This window comes from Pseudophryne corroboree, chromosome 5, assembly GCF_028390025.1.
Source record: "Pseudophryne corroboree isolate aPseCor3 chromosome 5, aPseCor3.hap2, whole genome shotgun sequence".
NCBI lineage: Eukaryota > Metazoa > Chordata > Amphibia > Anura > Myobatrachidae > Pseudophryne > Pseudophryne corroboree.
This window is the reverse complement of record NC_086448.1, coordinates 189569632-189597173: the sequence shown is the minus strand read 5'-3', so window position 1 is coordinate 189597173 and position 27542 is coordinate 189569632. Positions and strand designations below refer to the sequence as shown.

The window sequence follows — 27542 nt, the reverse complement described above, 5'->3', positions numbered from 1 at the left end:
ACTCTTTCACTTGTTATTCTATGGTTGTTGTCTTATACTGTTACTTGCTGCTGTCCAGTTTGTCTTAATGTTCAGGGGTGCTGTTACAACTTGGTGATATCTCCAGATGAAACCTGTGCATCCGTCCCCTATGTTCTCACTTACATTTTTCTATAGGACTTACACTACATGTTTGATTTTGTTTCGACGCTATACTGAAGTGGCAGTGTCTGTTCCGTCAGCCCGCCCCCTATCTTTTTCTATACTACTGCAAGTTCCCATATTCTTGTTTTCCCATATTCTTGTTTTCCCTCCCCTGCAGTAGTCATGCAGGTCCAATGTACCGGACTTTTTTTTTTTTTTGTACCCTCAACCCCCGATTTAGACCCTCGTCACCAGTCCCCCATTTGTCCCTTTCCCCTCCGAGCTCCAGATGCTTATCCACCCTTCATTTATTGTGGTATTCTGATTTTTGGCATGTTCATACTTTGTTCATACTGTGTTCTGCATAGATTCCTTCATCTCATATTTGATATATACCTCCAATGTTGAACCTTCTTTCTCTTAATGTTAAGGGACTGAACTCGCCCAACAAACGTAGATTGGCCCTCTCTTTTTTTCTCCAACAAAGAGCTGATGTTGTTGCACTGCAAGAAACCATTTTGCCTCTGCTAATCCTCCCCTTTTTAAAAACAGTAACTTCCCCGTAGGAAACTATGCAAATGGCCCATTTAAACGCAATGGGGTGGCTATCCTATTTAGCAAACACGTCTCTTTTGTCCCTCATTCGCAGACCTCGGACAAAAGTGGCCGATACCTGATTCTTACAGGCCTGCTTGACGATAAACCCTCTACGCTAGTTTGCCTATATGCCCCCAACTCTAATCAGGTACCATTTTTACGTAAAAAGCAACAACTCCCTGTTAAGAAGCGCCCCACAATTTTTGTTTGTGTGAATTCACAAATATTATTAATCGTGAATATAAAGTTATCCTGGAAGACTGCGCATCCGTAAACACTATGTGTGGTAGTGATGATTTAAAAAAAGAAAGGGAGAAAAAACGGAAAGCGCTGAGTTCCAGGAAATATATGAGACGATGAGAGCCAACAATTCAAAATTAATACAGATTTATTAATATTGTAAATAAAATAAAAATAAAATATGAAAATAAAAACTGCATATAAAACCTATAAACGTATATTATAAATCACCTCTATATACTCCGTATCTTGGCATAAAAATGAGCATAAGTTCATATCATTAGTGAATGAAGAAAAAGTCCATGATTGATATAACCGATAAATGCTTTGCAAATAGCCGGCAAAGAAAGATGTGAAGGTAGTCCCGGATTGTAGCTGACTAGGTATGAACACAGAGCCGCTGGCAATTATATGAGGGACTGTAATCCCAGAGTAGTGTTTGTTTCAAAACACCTGGTTCAAGGTGATTATTTTACCTCTCCTGTGGGTTGGCGATGGGCCGAGCGTCCTCGGCCTGATGTCCTGCAATGCCCACTTGCGCTATGCAGCGTGATGGAGGTTCAGATGATATCCCGGGTGTAGAGGATAAAGCCAGCGTTGTGTTATAGAGCCGCATTTAGCGGTGGTGGGAAGCTTGGAAGCGCTCGTACCGGAGCAAGGCAAATGGTGTATCAGTGGTAACACCGGAGTAGAGGTGAGCTGGAGGCGGAGTCCTAACGCGTTTCGTCACGCTCCACGTGACTTTGTCAAAGGTATACTCCTGCCAATGACTGGCCGATATTTAAAGCCAGTTCAGAGGTTCTAACAGCTGTCTCCCAACATGACCCTCTCCAGGGGGGACACAATACTCTGCTTCTGGACTTTTCTCTTAATGATAGTACCTCAGGTACTATCTACTCCGGTGTTACCACTGATACACCATTTGCCTTGCTCCGGTACGAGCGCTTCCAAGCTTCCCACCACCGCTGAATGCGGCTCTATAACACAACGCTGGCTTTATCCTCTACACCCGGGATATCATCTGAACCTCCATCACGCTGCATAGCGCAAGTGGGCATTGCAGGACATCAGGCCGAGGACGCTCGGCCCATCGCCAACCCACAGGAGAGGTAAAATAATCACCTTGAACCAGGTGTTTTGAAACAAACACTACTCTGGGATTACAGTCCCTCATATAATTGCCAGCGGCTCTGTGTTCATACCTAGTCAGCTACAATCCGGGACTACCTTCACATCTTTCTTTGCCGGCTATTTGCAAAGCATTTATCGGTTATATCAATCATGGACTTTTTCTTCATTCACTAATGATATGAACTTATGCTCATTTTTATGCCAAGATACGGAGTATATAGAGGTGATTTATAATATACGTTTATAGGTTTTATATGCAGTTTTTATTTTCATATTTTATTTTTATTTTATTTACAATATTAATAAATCTGTATTAATTTTGAATTGTTGGCTCTCATCGTCTCATATATTTCCTGGAACTCAGCGCTTTCCGTTTTTTCTCCCTACCATTTTTACGTAAATTGTTTCTCACAATACGTAAATCACTTAAGGGCTCTCTGGTTATTCTGGGAGATTACAATTAGTTTTAGACCCGAAACTAGACAAATCCCGTCATCCCTCCCACCCCATCCCGTCCGCTCAATCCGGCCCCTCCCTAGCCTTCCGCAATTTGCTCACAGAATTTGATCTATACGATATCTGGAGAACCCGAAACCCCTCGGGTCGGGAATACATGTTCCACTCCCCAGTTCACAACTCCTATTCCAGGATAGATCTAATTCTGTGTAATAAATGGTCTCTTCAGAGAACTAGGGATGTTGAGATCCTTCCGATCAATTGGTCTGACCACGCACCCGTTCTCTGGAAATGGAATCTCCACGACACCCGATACCCTTTGAGACAGTGGCGCCTCTATCCCCATCTCTTGAATAACCCCTTGTCCAAGAAACTTATCCTTGACTCTATCAACTTTTATCTTGTTACAAATTCCCCCCTGGACACCTCCACTATAAACCACTGGTGTGCCTTTAAAACGGTCACCCGCGGTGCAGCCATCCAAGCTGGCGCCACCCTCAAAAAACAAGCCCTTCAATTGCAGTCAAAACTAGAGGATGAATTGTCCGATCTCGAATCAAGAAATATAGCCAATCCCTCTAGAACTCTTAAAAAAGAAATTTCTATTGTCCGTAGTCACCTCCAAAAACTACTTCTTGCTCGTACTCAAGCGGCATTGAATAGGATGAGGCAGAAGTTCTATCTATTAGGCAATAAATCTGGTAGAATGTTGGCCCGTAAATTACGAGTCCAACAGGCTAGAAATAAAATCAAATTTCTCTACTCTCCTTCAAAGCAAAAGGTCTTAAATCCCAAGGACATAACAAACCAATTTGCACAATATTATGCCAAACTTTACAACTTGCGGACTGACCCTTCAACCCCTCAACCTACTCCGCTCTCTATTTCTTCTTTTCTAAATAACCTTTCTTTTCCCACTCTCACCCAAGAACAACTATCCACTCTTAATGCCCCACGGTCTACTGCCGAAATCTCCGCGGCCATTAAGTCATCCACTCGTAACAAGGCCCCTGGCCCAGATGGGTTTATCACTGATTTTTATACTACATTTCATGACATTCTTTCCCCCCATTTGACTGCCCTGTTCAATACATTCTCGAGTCTAGGCAACCTCCCATCAGAACTATTGGAAGCACGTATAGTCACTTCCAAACCCGGCAAAGACCCAGCTTTCGTTCATAACTATCGCCCTATAGCATTGCTTAATTGTGATGTCAAACTCTACGCCAAACTGATTGCAACACGTATCAACCAAATTCTTCCATTTTCTGATACACCAAACTGGCTTTGTGCCGGGAAGACAGGCGTCTGATAATACGTGCAGAGTCTTTAACTTAATCGACTCACTCTCGAATGATCAGGGCCTTCTCTTGCTATCCCTGGATGCTGAGAAGGCCTTCAATAGGCTAAATTGGGACTACATGCGTGAAGTTCTTCTTCGCTTTGACTTTAAAGATCGTATCTTGATCTCTTAGCGCTGTATAGTTCCCCCACGGCCCGGGTGTTCAGCAATGGATTCCTTTATGACTCCTTTTTAATCACAAATGGTACCAGACAGGGTTGCCCCCTTTCCCCCCTCATATTTGTCTTATCAATTGAACCCTTAGCCATTTCAATCCGGGACAATCCCCGATTTCCAGCAATGCAGCTTGGTTCCTCCCGACACAAATTGAGCCTATTCGCGGACGATGTTCTCCTCTTTATTTCTGATCCAATTCATACCCTTCCTCTCCTACATTCTACTCTAGTTGCATATGGCTTCGCTTCCTACTACAAGCTCAACACCACGAAGACAGATGCCTTGCCCATCAACCTATCCCACTCCTTGCCAGCCCTCCAATCTTCTTACCCATATAATTGGCAGAAACATGTAATAAAATACCTGGGTATTAACATCCCAACTCACACTCCTGATGTCTTCGCCTCCAATCTCTCCTCTCTAATAGAGACTCTAGAAGCCCTAACGAACTCCTGGGTGTCGTACGAGGTCTCCTGGCTTGGCAGTATGGCCGCATTTAACATGTCTCTCTTACCCAAATTAATGTACCGGTTCCGATACCATATAATTTTCCTAAGAAGGCCCTCCGGACCTGTTCCTCTATAATGTCTTGATATGTCTGGTCTTCAAAACCACCCTCGTTAGCACATTCCAAGATGGTTCTACCAAGAGCTTTAGGAGGTTTATGTCTACCTGACATCTCCCTATATCAGGAAGCCTCTCTTCTAGCCTCCCTTAAACACTACTTTAATGTCAATACCCAGATAGGCTTGGTAGAACTTGAACAAACTCGAGCTCACTCACTCCATCTTGCAGATCTGTTCCGTATCCCCAAGATGCTCCGACCTGCCCTCCCATGCCTGCTCCCATCTACACAAGCTACGCTAAAAACCTGGGACAACTTATCTTCCACTCTTAAGTCCCCATCCTTTTGCATCACTCAGATCTCCATCACTACACTCACAAAGATGATACCCGACCTGAACCTTTCTAAATGGAAACAAGCAGGTATATCATGCCTAGGTGATACACTTGATGGACTCTTTCTGCTGCCCTTCACTACTCTCCAACTAAAGTTCTCCCTGCCCACTTCCGAACACTTCCACTATTTGCAAGTAGCACACTGGTGGAGATCGGTTCCCAATACCCTGCTGTCCGCAGACAGGACCTCACAACTGTTTTTCTCTTGTCTTTCCTTACATAAATACAGAGGTGACATCACGTTCTGGTATAAACTATTGGTTACTCCTGTTTCCCCGTCCAAGTCTAACGCACAATTGAAATGGGAATCAGATTTAGGCAGAGCGCTGTCTCCAACTGAATGGCAAAATATTTTCTTAGCTTCCCACTCCATGTCCCAATGCTTGAACCACACCGAGATGCACATAAAAATAATCCACAGATTATATCTGACCCCCGACCGACTACACAGATTTTGACCCTCCTGTAGCAATAAATGTTGGAGACTCTGCGTCTCTGTAGGACACATTTTCCACATATTTTGGTCCTGCCCACGTATTACTAAATATTGGTCTGAAGTCTTTGGCTTGATCAATAAGGTCCTTAACACTCACCTTACCCCGGACCCTACCTTGGCGTTATTTCATATTGTTCCCTCTTCTACGTCTTCGGCCACATTTTAATCGCTGCTCGCACTAACGTGGCCCAGCTCTGGAAACAACCCACGCCCCCCACTTTACTACCAGTTATCCACAAAACAAATCACCACTACCTTATGGAGACTGAATATATCCCCCCCCCCCCCCCCCTTCCCCCCAACAACATCGCTTCCCCCGGGAGGAATTGGTCCCTGTGGCAGCAGTTTGTCACTGTTGGCGAGGGATCCCATCACTTTCACAACCCATCTTCAAGCGATCATTCTCACTGTAGTTTAATCGAACAACCGGACAGTGAGTAACGAGTCGGTATGTCTGTTTCCTGAAATCCTTTCCCAAAATTACTATAGATCTGTACCACTCCCTTCTCAACCCAGGTGTTCACTAGGCTTTATACACGTACCTGTCTCCTCTCTTTTCCTCTTTAACAGCCCCTCCTTATTGTGCTGTAATATATGTTTCCCTATGTGTTATTACTGTTACATCTCTGTGCTCCTCGCCCCAAACTATTACGATTTCTGCTACTGCATGTAAACTTGCTGGGTGTACCATGTCCCCTTTCCCTTTGGATGTTTCTCTTGACTCATATCTAGATTATGGACGTATATGCATTTTGAATTAACTGGATGCTCCCCCCCCCCCCCCCCCCCTCCCTCACCCTTCTTTTTTTTTTACCTCTTTGATATACTGTATGATGTACTGCTTATCCCCCTTTTTTCTTTTTGTACCCCATAAAACTGTTATCTTTTTCTCAATAAAAATTATTGATGTTAAAAAAAAAAAACTCTGGAGGAAAAGTCTGTGGCAGGTGAGGCAGTGCCTTCCCCGTCTATCTTTTCCACACATCTCTGTGTATATAAACAGACTGCACCTGTGTATAATGCCCACATGCAGGGCCGGATCTAGGTCTACTAGCACCCTAAGCGAGAATTTTTGAGCCCCCCCCCCCTCTCAATGGGCGTGCACTCCTGGAAAAGTGGGCATGGCCTCGCAGCTGTATATTATTTTATCAAATTCTAAATAAATATATATACCGTATTATCACCCCCCTCTACACACACAATTGCCAACTTTACATATAATGCCCACAGTAGTGCTCCTTATGGTCGACAGGTATAAAAGGTCGACAGGTTCAAATGGTCGACACACATATGGTCAACACAGCTTTTTTTTGGGGGGGGTGGGTTAGCATTATAATACACTTTTGCATACTTTACCATCCACGAGGACTACGATTGGGAATAGTACCGTGTGGCGAGCGAGCCATGCAAAATGAATGCAGTACCCTAATTGGGGATCCACATGCTTTGACGTCCAAGAAAACTTGAAAATGCTGTGTTGTGTCTTTTGTCAGGTTGACCTTTTCATGTGTCACCCTTTTGACCCTGTCGACCATTAGTGGTCGACCTAATCACTGTAGGCCTTTTCCATGTAGATCTGCTAATCCATACCCTTGATAAATACCACCCTATTAATAATTATACCCTCTACAGTATGTTGTCATAGGTCCAGCTACACAACAATATTCCACTGACAAATGCTTAATTTCCTAAACTAACACAGGAAGATGTTTTTGTAGAACCCACATGCCAGCACATGCTGATTCTACAAGAGCACTTACTGTACTGTATGTGTATAAGCTTAGCATCTGTCCAGCACACAGCAGGTCAGCACTAGTGCTGTGTTCCCTATTCCTGACACAGACAGTAAAGGGGGGTACACACGGAGAGATCCGTGCTTAAATTCTAAGCAATCTGACTAGACTACTTAGAAATTAAGCACGGATCTCTCCGTGTGTATGCCCATGGTGATAGCAATGTGCAGCCCCGCGTGTTGCTATCACTGACTCTAATCTAGTTAGATCACTAATTAAACCGCTGGGTGAAATGAGTTGCCCCCCCCTCCTCCAGCACACACCTCCCCCATGTGAAATTATGTGCTGCTGTAATCAGTGACCAGTACAAACAATGGCCCTCATTCCGAGTTGATCGCTCGCTAGCTACTTTTAGCAGCCGTGCAAACGCATTGTCGCCGGCCACGGGGGAGTGTATTTTCGTTTTGCAAGTGTGCGAACGCCTTTGCAGTCGAGCGGTACAAAAACATTTTGTGCAAAACAAGACTAGCCCTGTAGTTACTTATCCTGTGCGATGAATCCATCGATGGAGGTCCCGGAAATGACGTCAGACACTAACCCTGCAAACACCTGGACACACCTGCGGTTTCCCAACCACTCCTAGAAAACGGTCAGTTGTCACCCATAAACGCCCTCTTCCTGTCAATCTCCTTGCGATCGCCTGTGCGAATGGATTCTTCGCTAGAACCATTGCACAGCAACGATGCTCTTTGTACCTGTACGACGCACGTGCGCATTGCGGCACATACGCATGCGCAGTTTTTCAGGGTATTTTTACCTGATCGCTGCGCTGCAAAATCAGCAGCACGCAATCAACTCGGGATGACCACCAGTATTCCAGGTTGGATCAGTGTTCTGGTCATGACTGTAGACTTTATGCTGCTGTATGTGCTGTAACACAGGCCACTATGGGCCTAATTTAGAGTTGATCGCAGCAGCAAATTTGTTAGCAGCTGGGCAAAACCATGGTGGTCACATTGACCCATTTGCTCGCTGCTTTTTATCGCAGCCGAGCGAACGGGTACCCACTGAGCATGAGCCGGCACCGTAGTGCACCGGCGTATGCCAGACAGCCGAAGGCCATAGCGGGGCTGCATTTGCCTCTGCCTGATTGACAGGCAGAGTCGGTCGCTGGGCGGGAGGGGGCGGAATCGGGAGGGGGCCGCCGTTTCGTGGGCGCGGTCCGGCCAACGCAGGCGTGGTCGGACCGTGCGGGGAGTGGCCCGCAGTGGCTGCGTAACATCATACGCAGCCGCTGCGGGCCGGGGAGCACGGTAAAGCTGCCCTGGTTGGGAGCTACTCTGGAAGTGCAAAGGCATCACCGCTGTGCGATGCCTTTGCACTTCTGCGAGGGGGGGGGGAGGGGGGGCGGCACTGACATGCGGGGCGGACTAGCCCTGTGTTGGGCGTCCTTCCGCATGTCAGTGTGAATGATCGTAGCTGTGCTAAATTTAGCACAGCTACGATCATCTCGGAATGAGGGCCCATGTGCACTGCATGGGGGGCAGATATAACATGTGCAGAGAGAGTCAGATTTGGGTGGGGTGTGTTCAAACTGAAATCTAAATTGCAGTGTAAAAATAAAGCAGCCAGTATTTACCCTGCACAGAAACAAAATAACTCACCCAAATCTAAGGGGCCCTACTCACTGGCCGACCCGCCGCCGAGCTGCCCGACGGCGGATACGGCCGACGAGCGACCCGGCGGCGGGGGGGCAGTGACGGGGGGAGTGAAGTTTCTTCACTCCCCCCGTCACGCGGCTGCATTGAAGTGCAGGCAAATATGGACGAGATCGTCCATATTGGCCTGCATGCACAGCCGACGGGAGACCAGCGATGAACGAGCGCGGGGCCGCGCATCGTTCATCGCTGGAGTCTCCACACTGAAAGATATGAACGAGTTCTCGTTCATTTATGAACGAGATCGTTCATATCTTTCAAAAAAATCGGCCAGTGTGTAGGGCCTATAACTTTCTTTGCAAATGTTATATCTGCCTCCCCTGCAGTGCACATGGTTTTGCCCAACTGCTAACAAAGTTCCTGCTGCGATCAACTCTGAATTACCCCCTATGTGTGGAAAGGTGGAATGTAGTTGGAGCCAAGGCCTCTTATTCCCAGTAATGCTGCTGCTGCACAGGACTACCTTCAGTGTTCTGCTGCGTATTACACATTTATCCTTGTATTGCAATTGGGGGTCAATCCAATTAGCTGCGACATTATCGCAGGTGCGAATCATTGCAGCTGGGACTGCACTTTACGGCGGGCCGAATTTGCTCAAAACTGCTGGCCACCCCACAGAGGTCCGAACTATTTTATGCAAATTGGGCCTGATTCGAGCCCGTGAAGGGCGCGAGCTTGGGTGCCGTGTCCAATTTAAACGCCATTGCAGCGGCACTTTGCACTCCGCAGCTAATTGAATTGACCCCCAAAGTCGTAAATGAATGACAATTTGGGACTACACATGCAAAACATAATAAATAGTATTAATACAATTATAATAAGCAGATAGATAGTTGTCATCGGGCAAAAACTATACTATCATTTAATAGCCTGCAGTCTTATTATAACCAGGAGTAAGGCTGTAATCTAACAGTGTGACTAAAAACTATTTTGAAAATAAAGTCATGAAGGTAAAGAGTTTTCCTTATGGTTTGGAAAGACTGGATCACTGGCAACTATGTACATGCCCATTGGTTACAGTGCTGGGAATGTAAAGTAAACTGTGCCACTTTCCCGCCAGCTGTCTCTCCCCAGGAATGCAGCATTGTCTGTAGTGTCCCGGCCTTGTAGGAATTACTAATATGAAATCTGAGTGACCCGCTGGCTGAGTTGTGCATTTTGTAACCTCGCTGCCAGATTACCTCACCTACCTGCCTGACTGACATCGGCTGCAGCCAATCACCCAGGAGGAGGCACCTGGTGCGGCCAGTCACAGCTCAGCAGGTGCCGCCGCCTCTCTGCCAGTACACCTGTAGCTCACCTGGGTACAGCGCTGGGCGGTGCTGCGGACGGGCAGGGAGAGAGTGGCAGCGGCTAGTACACGCAGCAGCTGTATCACCGAGTGCCCGGCTCCTGTGCTGTCAGGGGAACCGTTCCAGCAGCTGCCTCCGGCCAATGAGAGAAGTTTGGAGAAAGTGAGGGTGGCAGGTCCAGGGTTCTCTCGCCGGTGACGTGTGATCCCACCTCCCCTGTGCTGCTGCTACCTGTGCAGCCCCCAGCCTCCTGCACACTACCTGCTTGCTGCCTGCCTGGCACACCTCGCCGCCTGCATCCCTCTCAGCGAGGACTATGACTCGGGTACACACCTGACACACACCTGGCTGCCTGCACCGGAGACTGAGCTGTGCTTTGGCTGTAACTTCTTGTTGTGTTCTTTCCCTCCCGTGAGAAATACAAGTTAATAGCAGAGGTGCTGCTGACACACAGGTGAGCATCAGCCTCCTGCGGTAATTGATATGGTGGGACTATTTCCATGCTGGGGTTATTTGCAGAATTTGTTCACTACCAGGATTCTGCAGGAACCAAATCAGACACCACCACTATAATTACTATCAAATCCACCACTAATGCTACCACTACTACTATCATCACTACCAACACTAACACCACTAATACTACCACTACTACCAGCTCCATCACCACTACTGCCAACTCCACCGTCACTATCACCACTACGAACTCAACCACCAGTACCACTACTATCACCACTGCCAACCCCACCATCACTATCACTACTAACACCACTAATACTACCACTACTATCACCACTACCGCCAACTCCACCACCACTATGACCACTACCAACCACTACTACTATCACCACTACCAACTCCACCACCAGCACCACAACTATCACCTCTACCACTACTAACAAACCCACCACCACTATCACCAACACTACTATCACCATTACCATCTCCACCATCACTGTTACAACTAATACCAACTCCATCACCACTCCCACCATCACCACTACTACTACCACCACCACCAATACTACTATAACTGCTACCAACTCCACCACCATCACCATTACCTCTTCTACAGTACTATCACCACTACCACTATTACCAATCCACCACCACTACCACTAATATTGACTCCATCACTACCACTATAACCACTACTACCAACATTCTAAGGGGTCTTTGTATCCAGCATTTTGTCCTCATAAATTATGTAGAAACAGCAATATGAATTGTTGCTATGTGCTAGCAGCAGCCTATTGCAGGAGATTTTACAGAAATCTCATGAAGAAAGCTAATTAGCGCTGCAGATTGCAAATCTGTTGCAATACGGATTAATAATTGCGGTCTGTATGAGTCCATACCACAACTTCTGGGAGATTAGTCAAGGGATCTGCATAAAAGGGCTTTCTTATGTTGCCTACAATCTGGTCTCTTTTTCTAGAAATCATCTCATTCGTAAAAATACTGTATTCTAGAATATTTCTCAACGTGATTATTTAAATTACACATTCTACATTTCTCTAGAGCAGGGTTTCCCAAACTTTTTAACATGAAGCCCCTAATGTATATGTAAATATTCTATGTGCACTCTAATATGTATACATTTATACAGTAACATCTAATCCGAGTATTTATATCAAGCCATTCCATATGCATTTACATATATAAAATGGCCCTCCTGGTTAGGTTTCTATATTGTTTTATTCTATACTAGTAGATTTATTGTTTTGAGTTCTTTTAGTACGTTGAAATATTCCTTTAATATACCTCCTGGGCTTTTATGTTGTCATATTGATAATTTTATATACAGATAGATTTGATTTTGTGCTTTATTAACAAACTTCCTACCTGTTACGTGGCAAAATGGATAATCAAGTATGTACACTAATATTGCTAAATGACTGACATTTGAGGGGGTTTTTTTCTGCCAGACAAATAGAAAAACCACAAGCGAATGTGCAATGCAGTATAACAGTAGAGCAGTCATATGTTTCTATTTACCATATGCAGAATTGGCAAGCGTATTGCACAGCATAAAACAGTGACACGCGCTTCAAGGTGTCTCTCATATTACTGAAAAAATAATTATAAATTAAGTATAACAAATACAAAATGTGTTAAATCGGGCCTATTAGATGTTTATATGTAGTAACTACTTAAAGGGGTGGAGGAAAATGGGATTCCATCAAAATATCAGCAGTAGGTATCCTGCCTGTCAGGAGACTGACACTGAGATGCTGAATGCCAGAATCCCGACACATCCTGGAGGTAAGTACAGGAGTTAGGGTTAGGCTGCGGGGGTAGGGGAGGTTAGGGTTAGGCTGCGGGAATAGTGGGTTACTTAGGGTAGGGATTAGGGGTATGGCATAAATACGTAATGGGATGTGTCAAGATTCTGGCCATGAGGATCCCGCTGTCTGTCTTCTGATTTTCAGGATCCCACCTGCTGGTATATCGTACCCAACCTGAGGAAAACATTTGCTTTTACTATTTTTACTGGGATCAACAAGTTATATATAGAAGAATAGTAAATACGTTTTTGGTGGGGTATTTTTAGTCATTGTAAATATTTGTATGCTGTACAATCAAATATATCTTGGAATATTTATCAAAGCATGGAGAAAGAAGATAAAGTGGAGAGAGATAAACTACCAACCAATCAGATCCCAACTGTCCTTTTACAGGCTGTTGTTGAAAAATGACAGTTAGGAACTGATTGGTAGTTTATCTCTCTCTCCGTTATCTCTCTTCATACTTTAATAAATACCCTTGTGAATGCTTTAGGTATGATTTTACTGCAATAGATATCAAGCACTGCATACATTAAATGCAACAGCTGCAGAAGGCATATTATGGCCTAAAACAACAATATATTTATTGCACTTCTAATATTACATTTAACTGCATACAAAATGCTATGGTTTCTCTGCATCTGACTGTTGAGAAGAATAAATAGTTTGCAATGTTTTAATTGCAGGCCATTTGTTAGCTGGCAGCTTGACAGAATGCACCTTCACAAAGGTGATTTCCACTGGCTGCTTGCAACAGTGGAAGATAATCTCTATGATTAGTGCTACACTTTAGCAACTATTTATCATTCGTCTATAAAGTACTGTAAACTTTAATCATTGTTGTATTAGTCACCAGTTTACAGAAATTTATATAAAAAATTGAGGCTTTGCTCCAAATTAGAATATTTGAGAAAATATATGCAAATAAGGCTTAATTTCTATTGAAACTAATATTCTCCCACCTGACAATCAAAGTGGGTAATCCCAAAACACACCTGCCCCTCTTTCTAGTGGTTGTCTGTTTTGTTCTTAACAGTGATTGGAATAACATTTTATAGTAGCTCGGCACTCTTTCACCAGAGAGCAAGAAGTGGTTAATATAGGACAGGTCCCTGTCTGACGGTGAGAGAGGATGTGGCTTAGGGGTCTATTCAGGAAACAGTGAAAAGTGTGGAGAAGTGAGCCAGTGGAGAAGTTGCCCATGGCAACCAATCAGCATTGATGTAACATTTATAATTTGCATACTATAAAATTATACAGAGCAGTTGATTGGTTGCCATGGGCAACTTCTCCACTGGCTCACTTCTCCACACTTTTCACTGCTTCATGAATAGACCCCTTAGTATCAGCTATAGATAAAAGTGGGCGGGGCCTAGTCGCTGTACCTGCATTTGGCTAGAATTTTATGCTGCGTAGCGAGACTCCAATCTCACCCAATGTAAGGTCTGGCCATAGTCAAATGTAGTGGTGGAGTAAAATGAATGTCTCATCTGAACATAGCCTGAATATGTTTTTCTTCCTTTTTTTTTTTTTTAATGGAATGGAAGCTTGCTTACACAAGCCATACTGTATGCATGTGGAATGGGCACAGAAAATCTCAGCTCTACTCATGTACAATACAACAGTAGAGCAAAGAACCGATTTGAACAGCGGCTCTCAAACGTATTATTCAATTTATTATGTGGGACTTGTGGGGTATGGAGCAGATAGATAAAAAGAACTATCTCAGAGCAAGGATGAATTACAAACAAGACAGCACATTAATCCAGGCAGGTCATATTGGGGATTTGATGAATGTAATGCCTTATCTAAATGCGTCATGGCCTACTACTACCTACAATATAAATGTGTCCCACAAACTCTTTTTTACATTGTGTGCTTTGGGAAAACATTAGTAATGCAGGGGTGCCATGTTTCATGCATAGTAGGCCTTGGGCAATTGTCCACCTCAGGCACAGTACGCAGGTTAAGCATACATAATTGTGGCAGTACTGTACATACATTGAGAGATGTCCAACGTATAGCATCGCAACAACTGCTGAACGTGGCCTCCTCCTTCCTGCAGGCACATGGCAACCTGGCGCTCCATCTTTGCAAACGTGTAGCTCAGCGTGACTGATTATGTCAGAGGTGATCTCTTTCAGTTCTTGGATTGTGCATTGTTTATGGCATAGACCTTTCACTTCACTATGAAGAACTTTGGAGGGCTTAGGTCTGTAGGCCTTGGTGCCCATCATCCTTTGGAGGTTATGTGATCTTCAAAGAAGCTGGTTACAACATCCATAGAGCTCCTTCATGTATGACCGGTCGCCCTGAATTGCTGGAAGTAGCCAAGTTGTAACTCAGTGTAGTCCAACTTATTACAGAATGCATTGATGAATTCACAATACGAGTACATCTGTATTCTCCGTTGATAATGTAGATGCACCCTATAATGCATGTGCCTAGCAATGCGCAACACACTCCAATCTTCAGGATATGCAGCGGATGTTATGAATCGCATGTAGATCCACAGTGGCTCAGAAGTATGTATTCAGAACATTGATGTACCCTGACAGGTGAAACCATGCTTTGTCTGAGAAACATGTGGTGTCCAGGTTGCCATTGTTTTCATCCAAGAAGGCCTGAAACCTGTTACAGTTTGAGATCCTTTTTTCAAATTCAGGCCCCTGCAGTGCACGCACTGTGGATACTCGATATAGGCGCATGTTGAGCATTGAAATTGTCCGTGAACTGAGCTCATAAGAGTGTGGGGAACGTGATGTCTGAAGTTGGTGCAAAGCAGACGAGATATTTTAGTGCTGTGTTGCTTTTAAACAGGCGTCTTACAGTGTTGGAACTCCAGCAGCTACAACCGCTTTGTTTGTATATTGGTGGTTATTCCGAGTTGTTCGCTCGTGGGCGATTTTCGCTATGCTGCGATTCGCTACTAAATGCGCATGGTACGCAGCGCGCATGTGCTAAGTTATTTAAAAACTTAGCAGTTTTGCTGGTGTTCGTACGACGCTTTTCAGACGCACTGCTGATCGGTAAATGATTGACAGGAAAGGGGCGTTTCTGGGAGGTAACTGAGCGTTTTCCGGGAGTGTGCTAAAAAACGCAGGCGTATCAGGGAAAAACTCGTGAGTGTCTGGAGAAACGGGGGAGTGGCTGGCCGAACGCAGGGCGTGTTTGTGACGTCAAACGAGGAACTGAACGGACTGAGCTGATCGCAATCTGTGAGTAGGTCTGGAGCTACTCAGAAACTGCAAAGAATTATTTAGTAGCAGTTCTGCTAATCTTTCGTTCACTACTCTGCTAAGCTAAGATACACTCCCAGAGGGCGGCGGCCTAGCGTGTGCAATGCTGCTAAAAGCAGCTAGCGAGCGAACAACTCAGAATGAGGGCCATTGTGTCTGTGGTGGGTAACAGCTCCAGGCCTCCTACGAGGGAAATACGCTGTAGTTCTAATTACTTCTTTTGCAAAACTAACATTTAAAAGACATCATATTGCAAACTATAAATGTTGTTGGAAATTAAAACTGTAATATTATAATGCTTGAGTAATGAATAGTCCTAATTCTTAATTAAAAATATGTATTTTGTGTATTCATGTAAATGTTAGTACATGAGGGGTAATTCAGAGTTGATTGCAGCAGCAAATTTGTTAGCAGTTGGGCAAAACCATGTGCACTGCAGGTGCATACCTCCCAACATGACCCTCTCCAGGAGGGACAGAATGCTCTGCTTCTGGACTTTTCTCTTAATTTATGATTGCCAGCACCTGGTTAATGGATAAGAAAGGTGTTTCACCACAGGTGATGGCAATCTTAAAGTAAGAGGAAATTCCAGGAGCAGAGCATTCTGTCCCTCCTGGAGCGGGTCATGTTGGGAGGTATGCAGGTGTGGCAGATATAACATTTTCAGACAGAGTTAGTTTTGGGTGGGATATTTTTGTTTCTGTGCATGGTAAATACTGGCTGCTTTATTTTTACACTACAATTTAGATTTCAGTTTGAACACACCCCACCAGGGTCGTAACTAGGTGTGTCCGGAGGGGGCACCGCACATAGCGCTGCAGGGTAGGGGGCGCTGTTGGTGGCACTTGTCAATTATCTGTTTTAATTACATTCACTTGCAGCTTCTCCTGACCGCCCCTGTCTCCTACCCTGACCCCTTCTGTCGCTAATACCTACACAATATTCATGAACTAATCTTGAGATGTCTTTGTTATTCAGTCACATGGGATTCGAACCCATTGCCTGTGGCATTGCAGTCAGACAATCTATTCATTGAGCTATCTGCCCTTACATAGAAAGCTGGATAATTCCAACCTAGAGAATTTTTAACTATTTGGAGGTTATTTTGTACTTTGAAGGGGTGATCAGCATTGCGGCTGAGCAGATCTATGTAATGTGTGGCTGCAAGAGATTGGATGTGTGGCTGCACACTACATAGATCTGCTCAATTGCAATGCTGGTACATTGTAAGAAAAAAAAAAAACAATGTACCAGTAGCTTCATATAGTGTTCATAGTTTTTATGCAGGAACAATTAGCTTAATGAATAGGGTGTTTGATTAGAATTCAACAGGTAAGGTTATAGGTTTGAATCCTGGGTATGGCATTATATTAACATGTGTTATTTAATAAAGGGTATTGTAACTGAATAACAACAAGCTCTCAAGTTAAGTACATGAATGTGGTATAAAGAGGAATTGTGTACAAATCCATTTTCTTTCTTTATAAATGTGTGTGTATTATTTTTATAGATTTATGTGTGTGTGTATATATATATGTGTATATATATATATATATATATATATATATTTTTGATCTTCATGGATTCGGTTAAATCGGGTATGGGGGGTAATTCCAAGTTGATCGCAGCAGGATTTTTGATAGCAATTGGGCAAAACCATGTGCACTGCAGGGGAGGCAGATATAACATTTGCAGAGAGAGTTAGATTTGGGTGGGTTATTTTATTTCTGTGCAGGGTAAATACTGGCTGCTTTATTTTTACACTGCAAATTAGATTGCAGATTGAACACACCACACCCAAATCTAACTCTCTCTGCACATGTTATATCTGCCTCCCCTGCAGTGCACATGGTTTTGCCCAATTGCTAACAGAATTTCTGCTGCGATCAACTTGGAATTACCCCCATGGTTCCCAGAGACTGGCGTATAGCGGAGGTAGTGTCGATATTCAAAAAGGGGAGCAAAGCTAGACCAGGTAATTCTAGACCAGTTAGACCATCTATAGTGGGGAAAGTATTGGAAGGTATTTCAAGGGACAATATTCAAAAGTTCCTTGAAACAAATAGGTCATTAAAAGGAACCAACATGGATTTGTGAAGGACAGATCATGTCAAACCAACTTACTTGGCTTTTATGAAACAGTAAGTGCGAACCTTGATCATCAGGGTAAGGAGGTGGATGTAATCTTTTTAGACTTTGCCGAAGCTTTCGATACTGTACCACACATGGGTCTTATCTATAAGCTACAAGAAATAGGGCTAGGGAGCACAATATGCACTTGGGTTAGTAATTGGTTAGATAATAGGGAGCAGCATGTTGTGGTCAATGGATCATTTTCAAATTGGACTAAAGTACTAAGTGGTGTGCCACAATGGTCTGTACTTGGACCACTTTTGTTCAACATTTTCATCAATGACCTAACAGTAGGTCTAGAGAGCATGGTGTCAATTTTCGCAGACGACACCAAATTGTGTAAGGTTATAAATACGGAGGGGGATGCTGAGTCTCTTCAGGACGACTTAACTAAACTGGAAGCATGGGCGGCAAAATGGAGAATGAAATTCAACACAGACAAGTGTAAGGTAATGCACTGTGGGGGTGCATATACCACTTCTCTCTCCCAGTGTATTCCAGGCGCGTATACTACTGCTCTCTCCCGGTGTAACCCAGGCGCGTATACTACTGCTCTCTCCCGGTGTATTCCAGGCGCGTATACTACTGCTCTCTCCCGGTGTAACCCAGGCGCGTATACTACTGGTCTCTCCCGGTGTATTCCAGGCGCGTATACTACTGCTCTCTCCCGGTGTATTCCAGGCGCTTATACTACTGCTCTCTCCCGGTGTATTCCAGGCGCGTATACTACTGCTCTCTCCCGGTGTATTCCAGGCGCGTGTACTACTGCTCTCTCCCGGTGTATTCCAGGCGCGTGTACTACTGCTCTCTCCCGGTGTATTCCAGGCGCATATACTACTGCTCTCTCCCGGTATATTCCAGGCGCGCATACTACTGCTCTCTCCCAGTGTAACCCAGGCACATACACAACAGCTTGAAGTGGGCAACGAGGTAGAGCTCTTTTTCTTTATATACTATGCTAGATGGCGCCTATAATGACTGGCCACTCCTCTCTGGTCACTTGGCCACACCCCTTCCAGCAGATTGCAACGCCCCTTAGTGGGCCCCTTTGATTGCATTTCCCTGGTGGGCCCTTCATGCCCTGGTCCGACACTGTATAGCGCACACATATTCCGCTGCGCTTTCCAGAGAATATTTGGCCATTCACATCCGCATCAGTCCCTGCTCCAGTGGCGCTTACACTCTGTTCCCTACCACATGTACATGCACACACTTGCACTAGGGTTAATATAGGGTTAATGTACCCTAACAGTATATTTTTGGATTGTGGGAGGAAACCGGAGCAGCTGGAGGAAACCCACGCAAGTACAGGGAGAATATACAAACTCCACACAGTTAGGGCCATGGTGGGAATCAACCCCATGACCTCAATGCTGTAAGGCAGTAATGCTAACCATTACACCATCTGTACTGCCCTATATAATACAGGGTTGAGTACCCCTTATCCAAAATTCAAAATCCCACATTTTTGGGTCCCCTACTGAGATAATGACATATATATTATATATTATGTGTGTATATATAGATATATTATATATTTCCAGTGATGGTCGCACTCACATCTTCAGAAGAAACAACGACTGGGGTGATCACTCCAAATGCAAAGCATTCTGATTATAGAAAGGAAGGTAGAGGCACTCTCCAGATTTTGTAAATATGCAAAAGGTAATTTATTATAATATACGTTACATAGTCCACTTAAATAGTGTCCTTAATGAATCCTCAAGCGCTTTCGGCCCATGGAGGGCCTTCCTCAGGAGGCTGTGTACAATAAATCCATCAGATCATAAGACCCAACAATAGGTCTGGATATCTGGGTAGACCTATTGTTGGGTCTTATGATCTGATGGATTTATTGTACACAGCCTCCTGAGGAAGGCCCTCCATGGGCCGAAAGCGCTTGAGGATTCATTAAGGACACTATTTAAGTGGACTATGTAACGTATATTATAATAAATTACCTTTTGCATATTTACAAAATCTGGAGAGTGCCTCTACCTTCCTTTCTAGATATATTATATAGATATTTAATATAATATACATATATTTGTGTCATTATCTCAGTAGGGGAACCAAAAATGTGTGATTTTGGATAAGGGATACTCAACCTGTACAAAGTTCATATACAATACTTATTAGGCATATATACATTTGTATTTATTTAAAATTAAATACAGGCTGCGAAAGTAACAAATAGTATAGACAGAATTCTAAGGTAATGGCAAAGCCAAACATGTCACCACATAGTCAGAAATATTGAGGCAGATGTATTAACCTGGTGAAGGCATAAGGAAGTGATAAACAAGTGATAAGTGCAAGGTGACAAACACTCCAGCCAGTCAGCTCCTAACTGTCAATTTGCATATTGGATCTGATTGGCCGGTGTGTTTATCAACTTGCACTTATCACTGGTTTATCACTTCCTTATGCCTTCTCCAGGTTAATACATCTGCCCCATTACCTGATATTCCTTATCACATCACTAGATGTAATGACCTTGTGTAAAGGGAAATGTCTTAACTAAATCATAATGATTTAAGGTGCATTATATAGCCTGTTGTTCCGGAAGTGTGGAAGTCATTGCATCAGATTATTTTCTGTGTTTGATATGATATTATGCAAGGTGCTAGTTTATCTGTCTTCCATGTGGTTACTTAGAATGCAGTACAATGACATTGTGACCATGCCGTAGGCCGTGTGGGCAGGTCAGCAGTGCTGTTGCTATGGTACACAATATTTAGGGCTCTTTTCTTCTTTGTTCTCAGGACAGTGCAGGCTTTTTGAAACTTGATATCCTCATTTTGGAAATCCTATTTCTCTTATTCAAACATTTAATGCATCTTAAATATTAAAATAAGAGACTTCCTTGTCAAACCTTAACTTCTGTGAAAAACATCAATATTCATCGTTGAAGACCAATTTTAATATCTGAAGGGCCCCATTTAAGAACGTGGCATATCACCAATAGAGTTATGTCCTCTTTTCAGCATTAAAAAAAACAGCAGTAAACTAAGAATTCAGCTATTTACCCCTGTATCGCTTTCGCCATCAATAGATGGCGAGAGCGATTCAATCCCCAGGGGACCCAGTGCAGCCTTTCCAGCTTCAGCTCAGCTTTCCTGGCACTGCTAGGTCCCCGCAGGGTGAAACTGTGATACACATGCGCAGACTGGATGCGCATCTCAGCAGCCCGTAACGGGCAGCATTAAACGGCTAGCTGCAGAGGAGGAGAATGTCTCTGGACCTCGCCAGCCAGGTAAGTAAGTCTGTCTACCAACTGCATATTCGTTCGTATCACTGAACCTATACACATTATGCCTCTGGTATTATGACTGTTCATTAAATGGGGCCCTGTGTTATTTATTAAACCCCTGATGCTGGGTTTTTTCCAGTGGCTACATGGTTAATAATAATGGATACCTCCAGCACCATAGACCTCTAAGGGATGCTGAAATGTACCCAATTTTATCTTGGCTTTTTTGGAGCTGAGCGACAATGATTTGCTGCCATCAGCTATTGTACCACTTCCATTGGTACAGCTCTGACAACAGTGCCTTTTACCATTTGATACATTTGTAGTAATGTTCATCAGGAATTGTAAAGTGCTTGGCCAAAAAAAAAACTTTTCATGAATGTCCATAATTGAGAAGAATGGCATTACGGTGCATGTCCTATTCAGAAAACGTAACGAGCTTACCGTCCAGGGCTCTCTGCTGTATATCTCAGTGCTTGATTTAAGAAGAAAAAATGAACCCTTGTTTCAGGTGACAGCTCAGTTGTTTTGCATGGCTGGGTGTTGCTCCGTCAGCATTGTGTTACTAAGTAAACCAAGCATATAGCCGAAACCAAACTTGTGTGCATGTATCTGTCCATCTCTGTATCTATGTATGCCTTCAGGGAATTTACACTACACCCTACAGCAGCTGTGCTCTCCGATTATACATGCCAAAGGCACATGTTTCCACCTAACACGCAGACCGTGCGTGACCATGGGGCAGGGCTGCTTAAACTGAAATCAGATTTTATATTTGTCTGCCATGTTAATGGGCAAGAGTTGTGTTTTTATAGGTAGCATTTTGCACCATATAATACGTTTGGCGCCATACTTTTGGCCCTCCAATCAAGCACTGTGCCTCCCATATTTCCCAGCAGATGTACTAGAGCAGTTACCTGTGCTGAATTAACTCATGATACCCCCCCCCCCCCCCCCACCGCATTTAATGATGTACAATTACTATTTCTTTTACATTGTATTATTTTTAGGGAGCGTGGACATGCACCTTTTTAGGATATGTCCCGCGTTCATTACCAGGGCCCGGTGTGGCTCAACCCTACTTGTAAGGTATATATAAACTACCTATACCATACCTCCTAACATGACCCTCTCCAGGAGGGACAGGTTGCTCTACTCCAGGACTTTCCTTTTAATATATGATTGCCATCACCTGTGGTGAAACATTTTTCTTATCCATTAACCTGTTCAACACATGTGATGTCAATCATACATTAAGAGGAAAGTCCAGGAGCAGAGCATTGTGTCCCCCCTAGAGAGGGTCATGTTGGGAGGTATGCCTATACTACCTCAATGGCTTCTGTTTAATGCAGTGGTTCTCAAACACTGACCTGAGGAATCCACATGTTTAAGTCTTCCAGGTCACCTAGCAGGTGCTCAGGTGTATTCATTAGTCACTGACATATTTTAAGTGTCACACGTGGAGCTAATTAATTTTCACTTGTGATTCTGTGAGGAGACCAGGAAAATGAACTGTTTGGAGTCATGAGGACTGAATTTGAGAACCTATGGTCTAGTACAGCTCATATACAGTCTGCTTACTTTATGTATATGTGTTGAATCACAGCCTTATTTTATTACTGCTGTAAAGAGTACTGCTATTTGTATGGAATTTTATTAATATTTACGTCTATTATTCTGTTTTGTTTTTTCTTGTTAAAATGAAAGATGATCCTGCATAACAATTTTTGTGTTGGATTTTGTGGTTGAGGTTAAAACTTCCTAGCAATCCTATTTTTTACTGATATTTTGCAACATCAACCACCCTTAAGTACTGGAACATTTCAGTAAACCTTTTCAGAAATGTAACTTCAAACCCTATGCTGTGACTTAATAAACATTGGCCCTGATTCAGCACTGGTTGTAAAATATAGAAAAACGCAGATGGCAGTTTTTCGGACGTCTGCGCATTTCACGTAGCACACGTGCGCGCCCATTCAATAGCGATTGCCTCCTGGAAGGATCCAATTGCTATGTGATTGACAGTAGAGGGTAATGACGCAGTGCTAGAGGGGAGTGGTCCGGACAACGCAAAAGTATCCGGACTGTTTTAACGGAGAGCGGCCGCTTCGAGGGGAAACATGGTGCCGGTGCTACTGCATACCCAGCCATGCTGCGTATGCAGAGGGGCTACTGGTAAGCCCGATACCTGCATTGTGATTGCATTTTTTAAATGCAATTGCAACTCAGGATGACCCTTCACATGCGGACGGCCATATTGCTTGCTGGGCAGCCCCCAGCATGCGATTCTAGTTTGTTGCAGTTTTGCGTTTTTAGCAAAACTGCAACTGATGTTAAATGAGGGCCATTGTCACACGCATCTCTTATTGGGGCCTTGGAAAGTGATAAAGTAGAGAGAGACTACCAACCAATCCACTCCTGTCATTTTTCAAACACAGCCTGTAACATGTAAGTGAGGAGCTGATTGACTTGTACTTTGGGGTCTGTTCATGAAGAGTGGAGAAGTGAGCCAGTGGAGAAGTTGCACATGGTAACCAATCTGCTGCTACCTATAATTTAATAGAATGCACTTTATAAATGTTACCTGAACATTGATTGGTTGCCATGGGCAACTTCTCCACTGGCTCACTTCTCCATTCTTTTTACTGCTTCATGAATAGACCCCTATATGCTAAATACGTCTCCCCCATTATAAGAAGTAGTTCTTGGGGATCATTGAGAGAATCTGGTAGTCAGAGTCAGAATGTGTGGGGCCGGTGGGGGATCAGTGTATTATCAAGTCTTCTCTTTTAGACACATGCGTAACTAATTGCTTACAGTATATGTGGCATTATTATTTATTTATTATTATTACGTTTCTTATATAGCACAGCATATTCCATTGCGCTTTACAATTAGAACAACAGTAATAGAACAAAACTGGTAAAAACAGACAGACATAGAGGTAGGAAGGCCCTGCTCGCAAGCTTACTATCTGTAGGGAAATAGGCATAGATACACAAGGATAGATGCTACCTATTGCATAATGGTCCACCATGGAATACTTTTTGGCTAATTTGTCAGTGCCTTTAATATGCATTTGAATCCAAGTATGACTGCATAGCATTACAATTAGAATAAAAACAATACACTGCTCAAACTATTCCATAGATAATATAATTTTATATCTTTGTATATATTTAAATATATATTCTTTGCCATCATTACAGGGCTTTGCAGCAGGCAAAAGAAAAGCAACTGGGCCTCTTCATACTCACTTGTGGAAACTCCATCATGGCAGAGAGTGCTACAGGAAAGAATAGCAGCAACAACTGGTGGAAATCACTGACTGTTCGCAAAAAGCCTAAGGAGGTTTCTGTCTATCATGCTTCTGAAGGTTCTGAGGACAGATCTTGGGCAGTTACTAGTGGATCTTTAAGTTCTTCGGCTGAGCATAGAGAAAACCAACCCCCTAATTCAATGCCTAGTGGAGTCACTGAATATAATAGTGATGCCAAGTCAGATAAGTCAAATGGAGCAAATACTGGAAGACGGAACCTCAAGATATCTCGTTCTGGACGTTTTAAGGAGAAAAGGAAAGTCCGTGCCACTCTACCAGAAAGCTCCAAGTTCTTTCAGGAGAGCCCATCATCTCACACAAATGATGAGAGACAATGAAGGCTTTAGTTTGTATTTACAGTGTAACCAGAGTACAATCCCACATACCATCATACCATTTTACTTTATGTCAAATCTCACTGGAAAATGACACCTTGCAATGTGTCATGGTGGCTTATTGCAATTCAATATTTGGATTGGCTCACATGGTGTCACGGGACACAATTTCATTTTTGTTGATCCGTACAAAGATACATTTAATAGTGTCTGTTTCCAGGACAAATGGTTAGATTCACAGGATGTGGTGAACGGTTAATTGTATTTGTCTGTTGAAAGCACATTTCTCTGTGAAGAGAGAACTTTATGTAAAATCAACAAAAAACAGATGTTTCTTTAAATGCATCTTTAAAAACATATGAAGTTAAGGTTTGTATTAGCTAACTGGTACTAAGGTTTAGCATGATATCATTGCTATTGAATTACTGGTGATTAAAATAAGTCACCATTTGGTTGTAATAACATGCTAGATCTACTAGCAGTATGCTTCTATAACCCCTGAATGTATACAGCAAAAATATTAAAAATAAATGTGTCAAGTTGCGCAGCTATTGGCAATATTTATGATTGAAGTATACGTTAAATATTTATTTGCTAAAGTAAGAAGAAACTTTTAGTTATAGTGATATATTTTTTTACATTCTAATACAATTGAAATTACTTTTGAAGGAGAATAAAGACCTAAGGGCCTTATTTAGAGATGGACGCAGCTGCTGCGTTCGCATGCAGTGGCCACGTCCATAGGGTCTGCACAGGTGCAGCGGCCATAGTACGTGTGCGCAACCCTACACCGTGCAAGTGCATCTCGGAAGGATGTAATCGTACGGTGATTGACAGGTGATGGGCTTCTGGGGGCGGCGACGTGGCATTATGGGGGGGGGGATATAAAAATGTAGGCCTATGACGTTGCCTGCATTTCCTGCATATGGAAACATGGCGGCTGTGCCCCTGCCTAGGCAGGGGTCGCCCTCTATTCGATGCATTTGCAATTAAATTGCGACTGCATTGCAGGGTGGTGCCACACATGCTGGGCGGCCTTGCATTGTTCCGGGGCGGTCCTCATCATGTGAGTATATGGTCACAGATTTTGTTACGAGAGCAAAATCTAGCAACCAACCCTGACTAGCCCCCTAAGCCCTGTATGTGCCTTTATTGGGGAAGGCAGGTGATGTCACTGCTTTGAAGAGCCGTTGGGCAGATTAATTTTGTTCTGATTTAGAACTTTTATTAAGAATCACTCTCCTCAAATACACTTTGAGCTGGAATATGTTCGTAGTCTTCTAGTTGTGTAATTAGGGAGGGGCTGCTTTTGTATATTTAGAGGGGGAAAAAAGTTTGATCAAATATTTTGTAATTGGCATTCATTTATGAATGTGGATACTGCAATGCAAATGTTTTTCTTGATATGAAGAAATAAAATAAAATAACAAACAAAACACTTCTTATTAATACTATATTATTGTGGATCTCCTGTATAATGACCATTTATGCCTGGGTTGCCCTGAATATGAATTTGCGTGCTCTCGTTCTACATCCCACAGCATCAGAGATGTGTGTGTGTGTATGTATATGTATGTATGTATATATATATATATATATATATATATATATATATTTTTATGTGTATATAAGGTAGAGTGTCTACCAGTTTGGCTTCAGATAGAAAAAATGCTGAAATTTGGACGGACTGTCTTATTACTAGTGACGTTTAGTTATTTCATTAACCTCTTGTGCTAGGTAGTTGATGTAGCACATCTGAATTGCAGTGTATTCCAATGGTATACATCACTTAGCAAGTGAAGCTTTAAGTATATTGATAGTGTAATGTTAAAAGCAAAATTACTTTATCTATTAAGTAGCTTTATGGTGGTACGCACTTGTAGACATATCTGCAGATCAATGGATCTGCAGATATATCTAGAGCCGGATCGGGTGCATACACACTGCTCGATCCGTCGTGACTGATGTCATGAACTGGGCGGGCATTTACATGCGCCCATCCAGTTCAGCCGTCAATCGCTGCCGCTGCATGAGTACGGCTGACCACCCGTACAAACACAATGATGCATCAGTATATCTGTAAATATATTGGTCATCGTGTGTGCTGCAGGGTCAATGCAATATATCTGTGAACGGCGGCGTTCAGACATATCGTTGGTACACAGTGGCCGATGGGCCAGCGATATTTCGGACACTCAATAGAACGGCCAATATATCGGCCACTGTGTACCCAGCATTAGTGGCCAGAAAAGCCCAAAACTTTTTCATTGTTGCATGCAAATTATTTATATACAGTATACTATATATAGTATGCAGCCAGGTTTTTTTACCTTGTGTCAACCCCATCCCTGAACACTTGATACAAGGAAGTACAACACTGCGCTACAGACTGCAGGTTACCTAAGCCAATGCAGGTGCCATGTGATGCAGAGATAGTGCTGTCGCCAAGGCCCTGCACACTCTGCAGCGACAACACTTGCACAGCCCTGTATGCAGCACGGAGAAAAAAATCAGTGAGGGTAAAATGGAATATGCGTGACCGAAAAACACACAGGATATGAGCCAAGCCATCCAAAGTTATATCCAATACATGATCTATGAAGGGCTGTATATAACTACAATTATTCCACCCGAAGGCTGTGTTTCCAAACTCAAGTTCTCAGGGAATCCTAGCACTGTAGTAGAGCATGTGATGCAGGTCTCCTCACAG

The 27542-nt window shown here is 43.4% G+C and overlaps 1 protein-coding gene and 1 long non-coding RNA gene across 3 annotated transcripts in view; one reads left to right on the top strand and one right to left on the bottom strand.

The window, feature by feature from the left end:
- LOC134927475 (uncharacterized) overlaps positions 1-10362 on the bottom strand; it is a 93954-nt gene extending 83592 nt beyond the window's left edge. The window contains exon 1 of one of the 2 annotated variants that reach the window (XR_010177650.1): positions 10274-10362. This is a non-coding gene — a long non-coding RNA (uncharacterized LOC134927475). Of the gene's footprint in view, positions 1-10163 lie in introns of both variants that reach the window. The other variant, XR_010177651.1, reaches the window with a different exon arrangement.
- A 267-nt stretch (positions 10363-10629) lies between these two features.
- PRR15 (proline rich 15) lies at positions 10630-26268 on the top strand. Its single transcript, XM_063921962.1, has 2 exons — positions 10630-10719; positions 24388-26268. The coding sequence occupies exon 2, from the start codon at positions 24452-24454 to the stop codon at positions 24833-24835; it is 384 nt and encodes a 127-aa protein (XP_063778032.1). The 5' UTR covers positions 10630-10719; positions 24388-24451; the 3' UTR covers positions 24836-26268.
- The last annotated feature ends 1274 nt before the right edge of the window (positions 26269-27542 follow it).

What these genes read in the sequence shown, in the direction of transcription:
- PRR15 (XM_063921962.1), top strand. Translation starts at nt 24,452, where the DNA reads ATGGCAGAGAGTGCTACAGGAAAGAATAGCAGCAACAACTGGTGGAAA.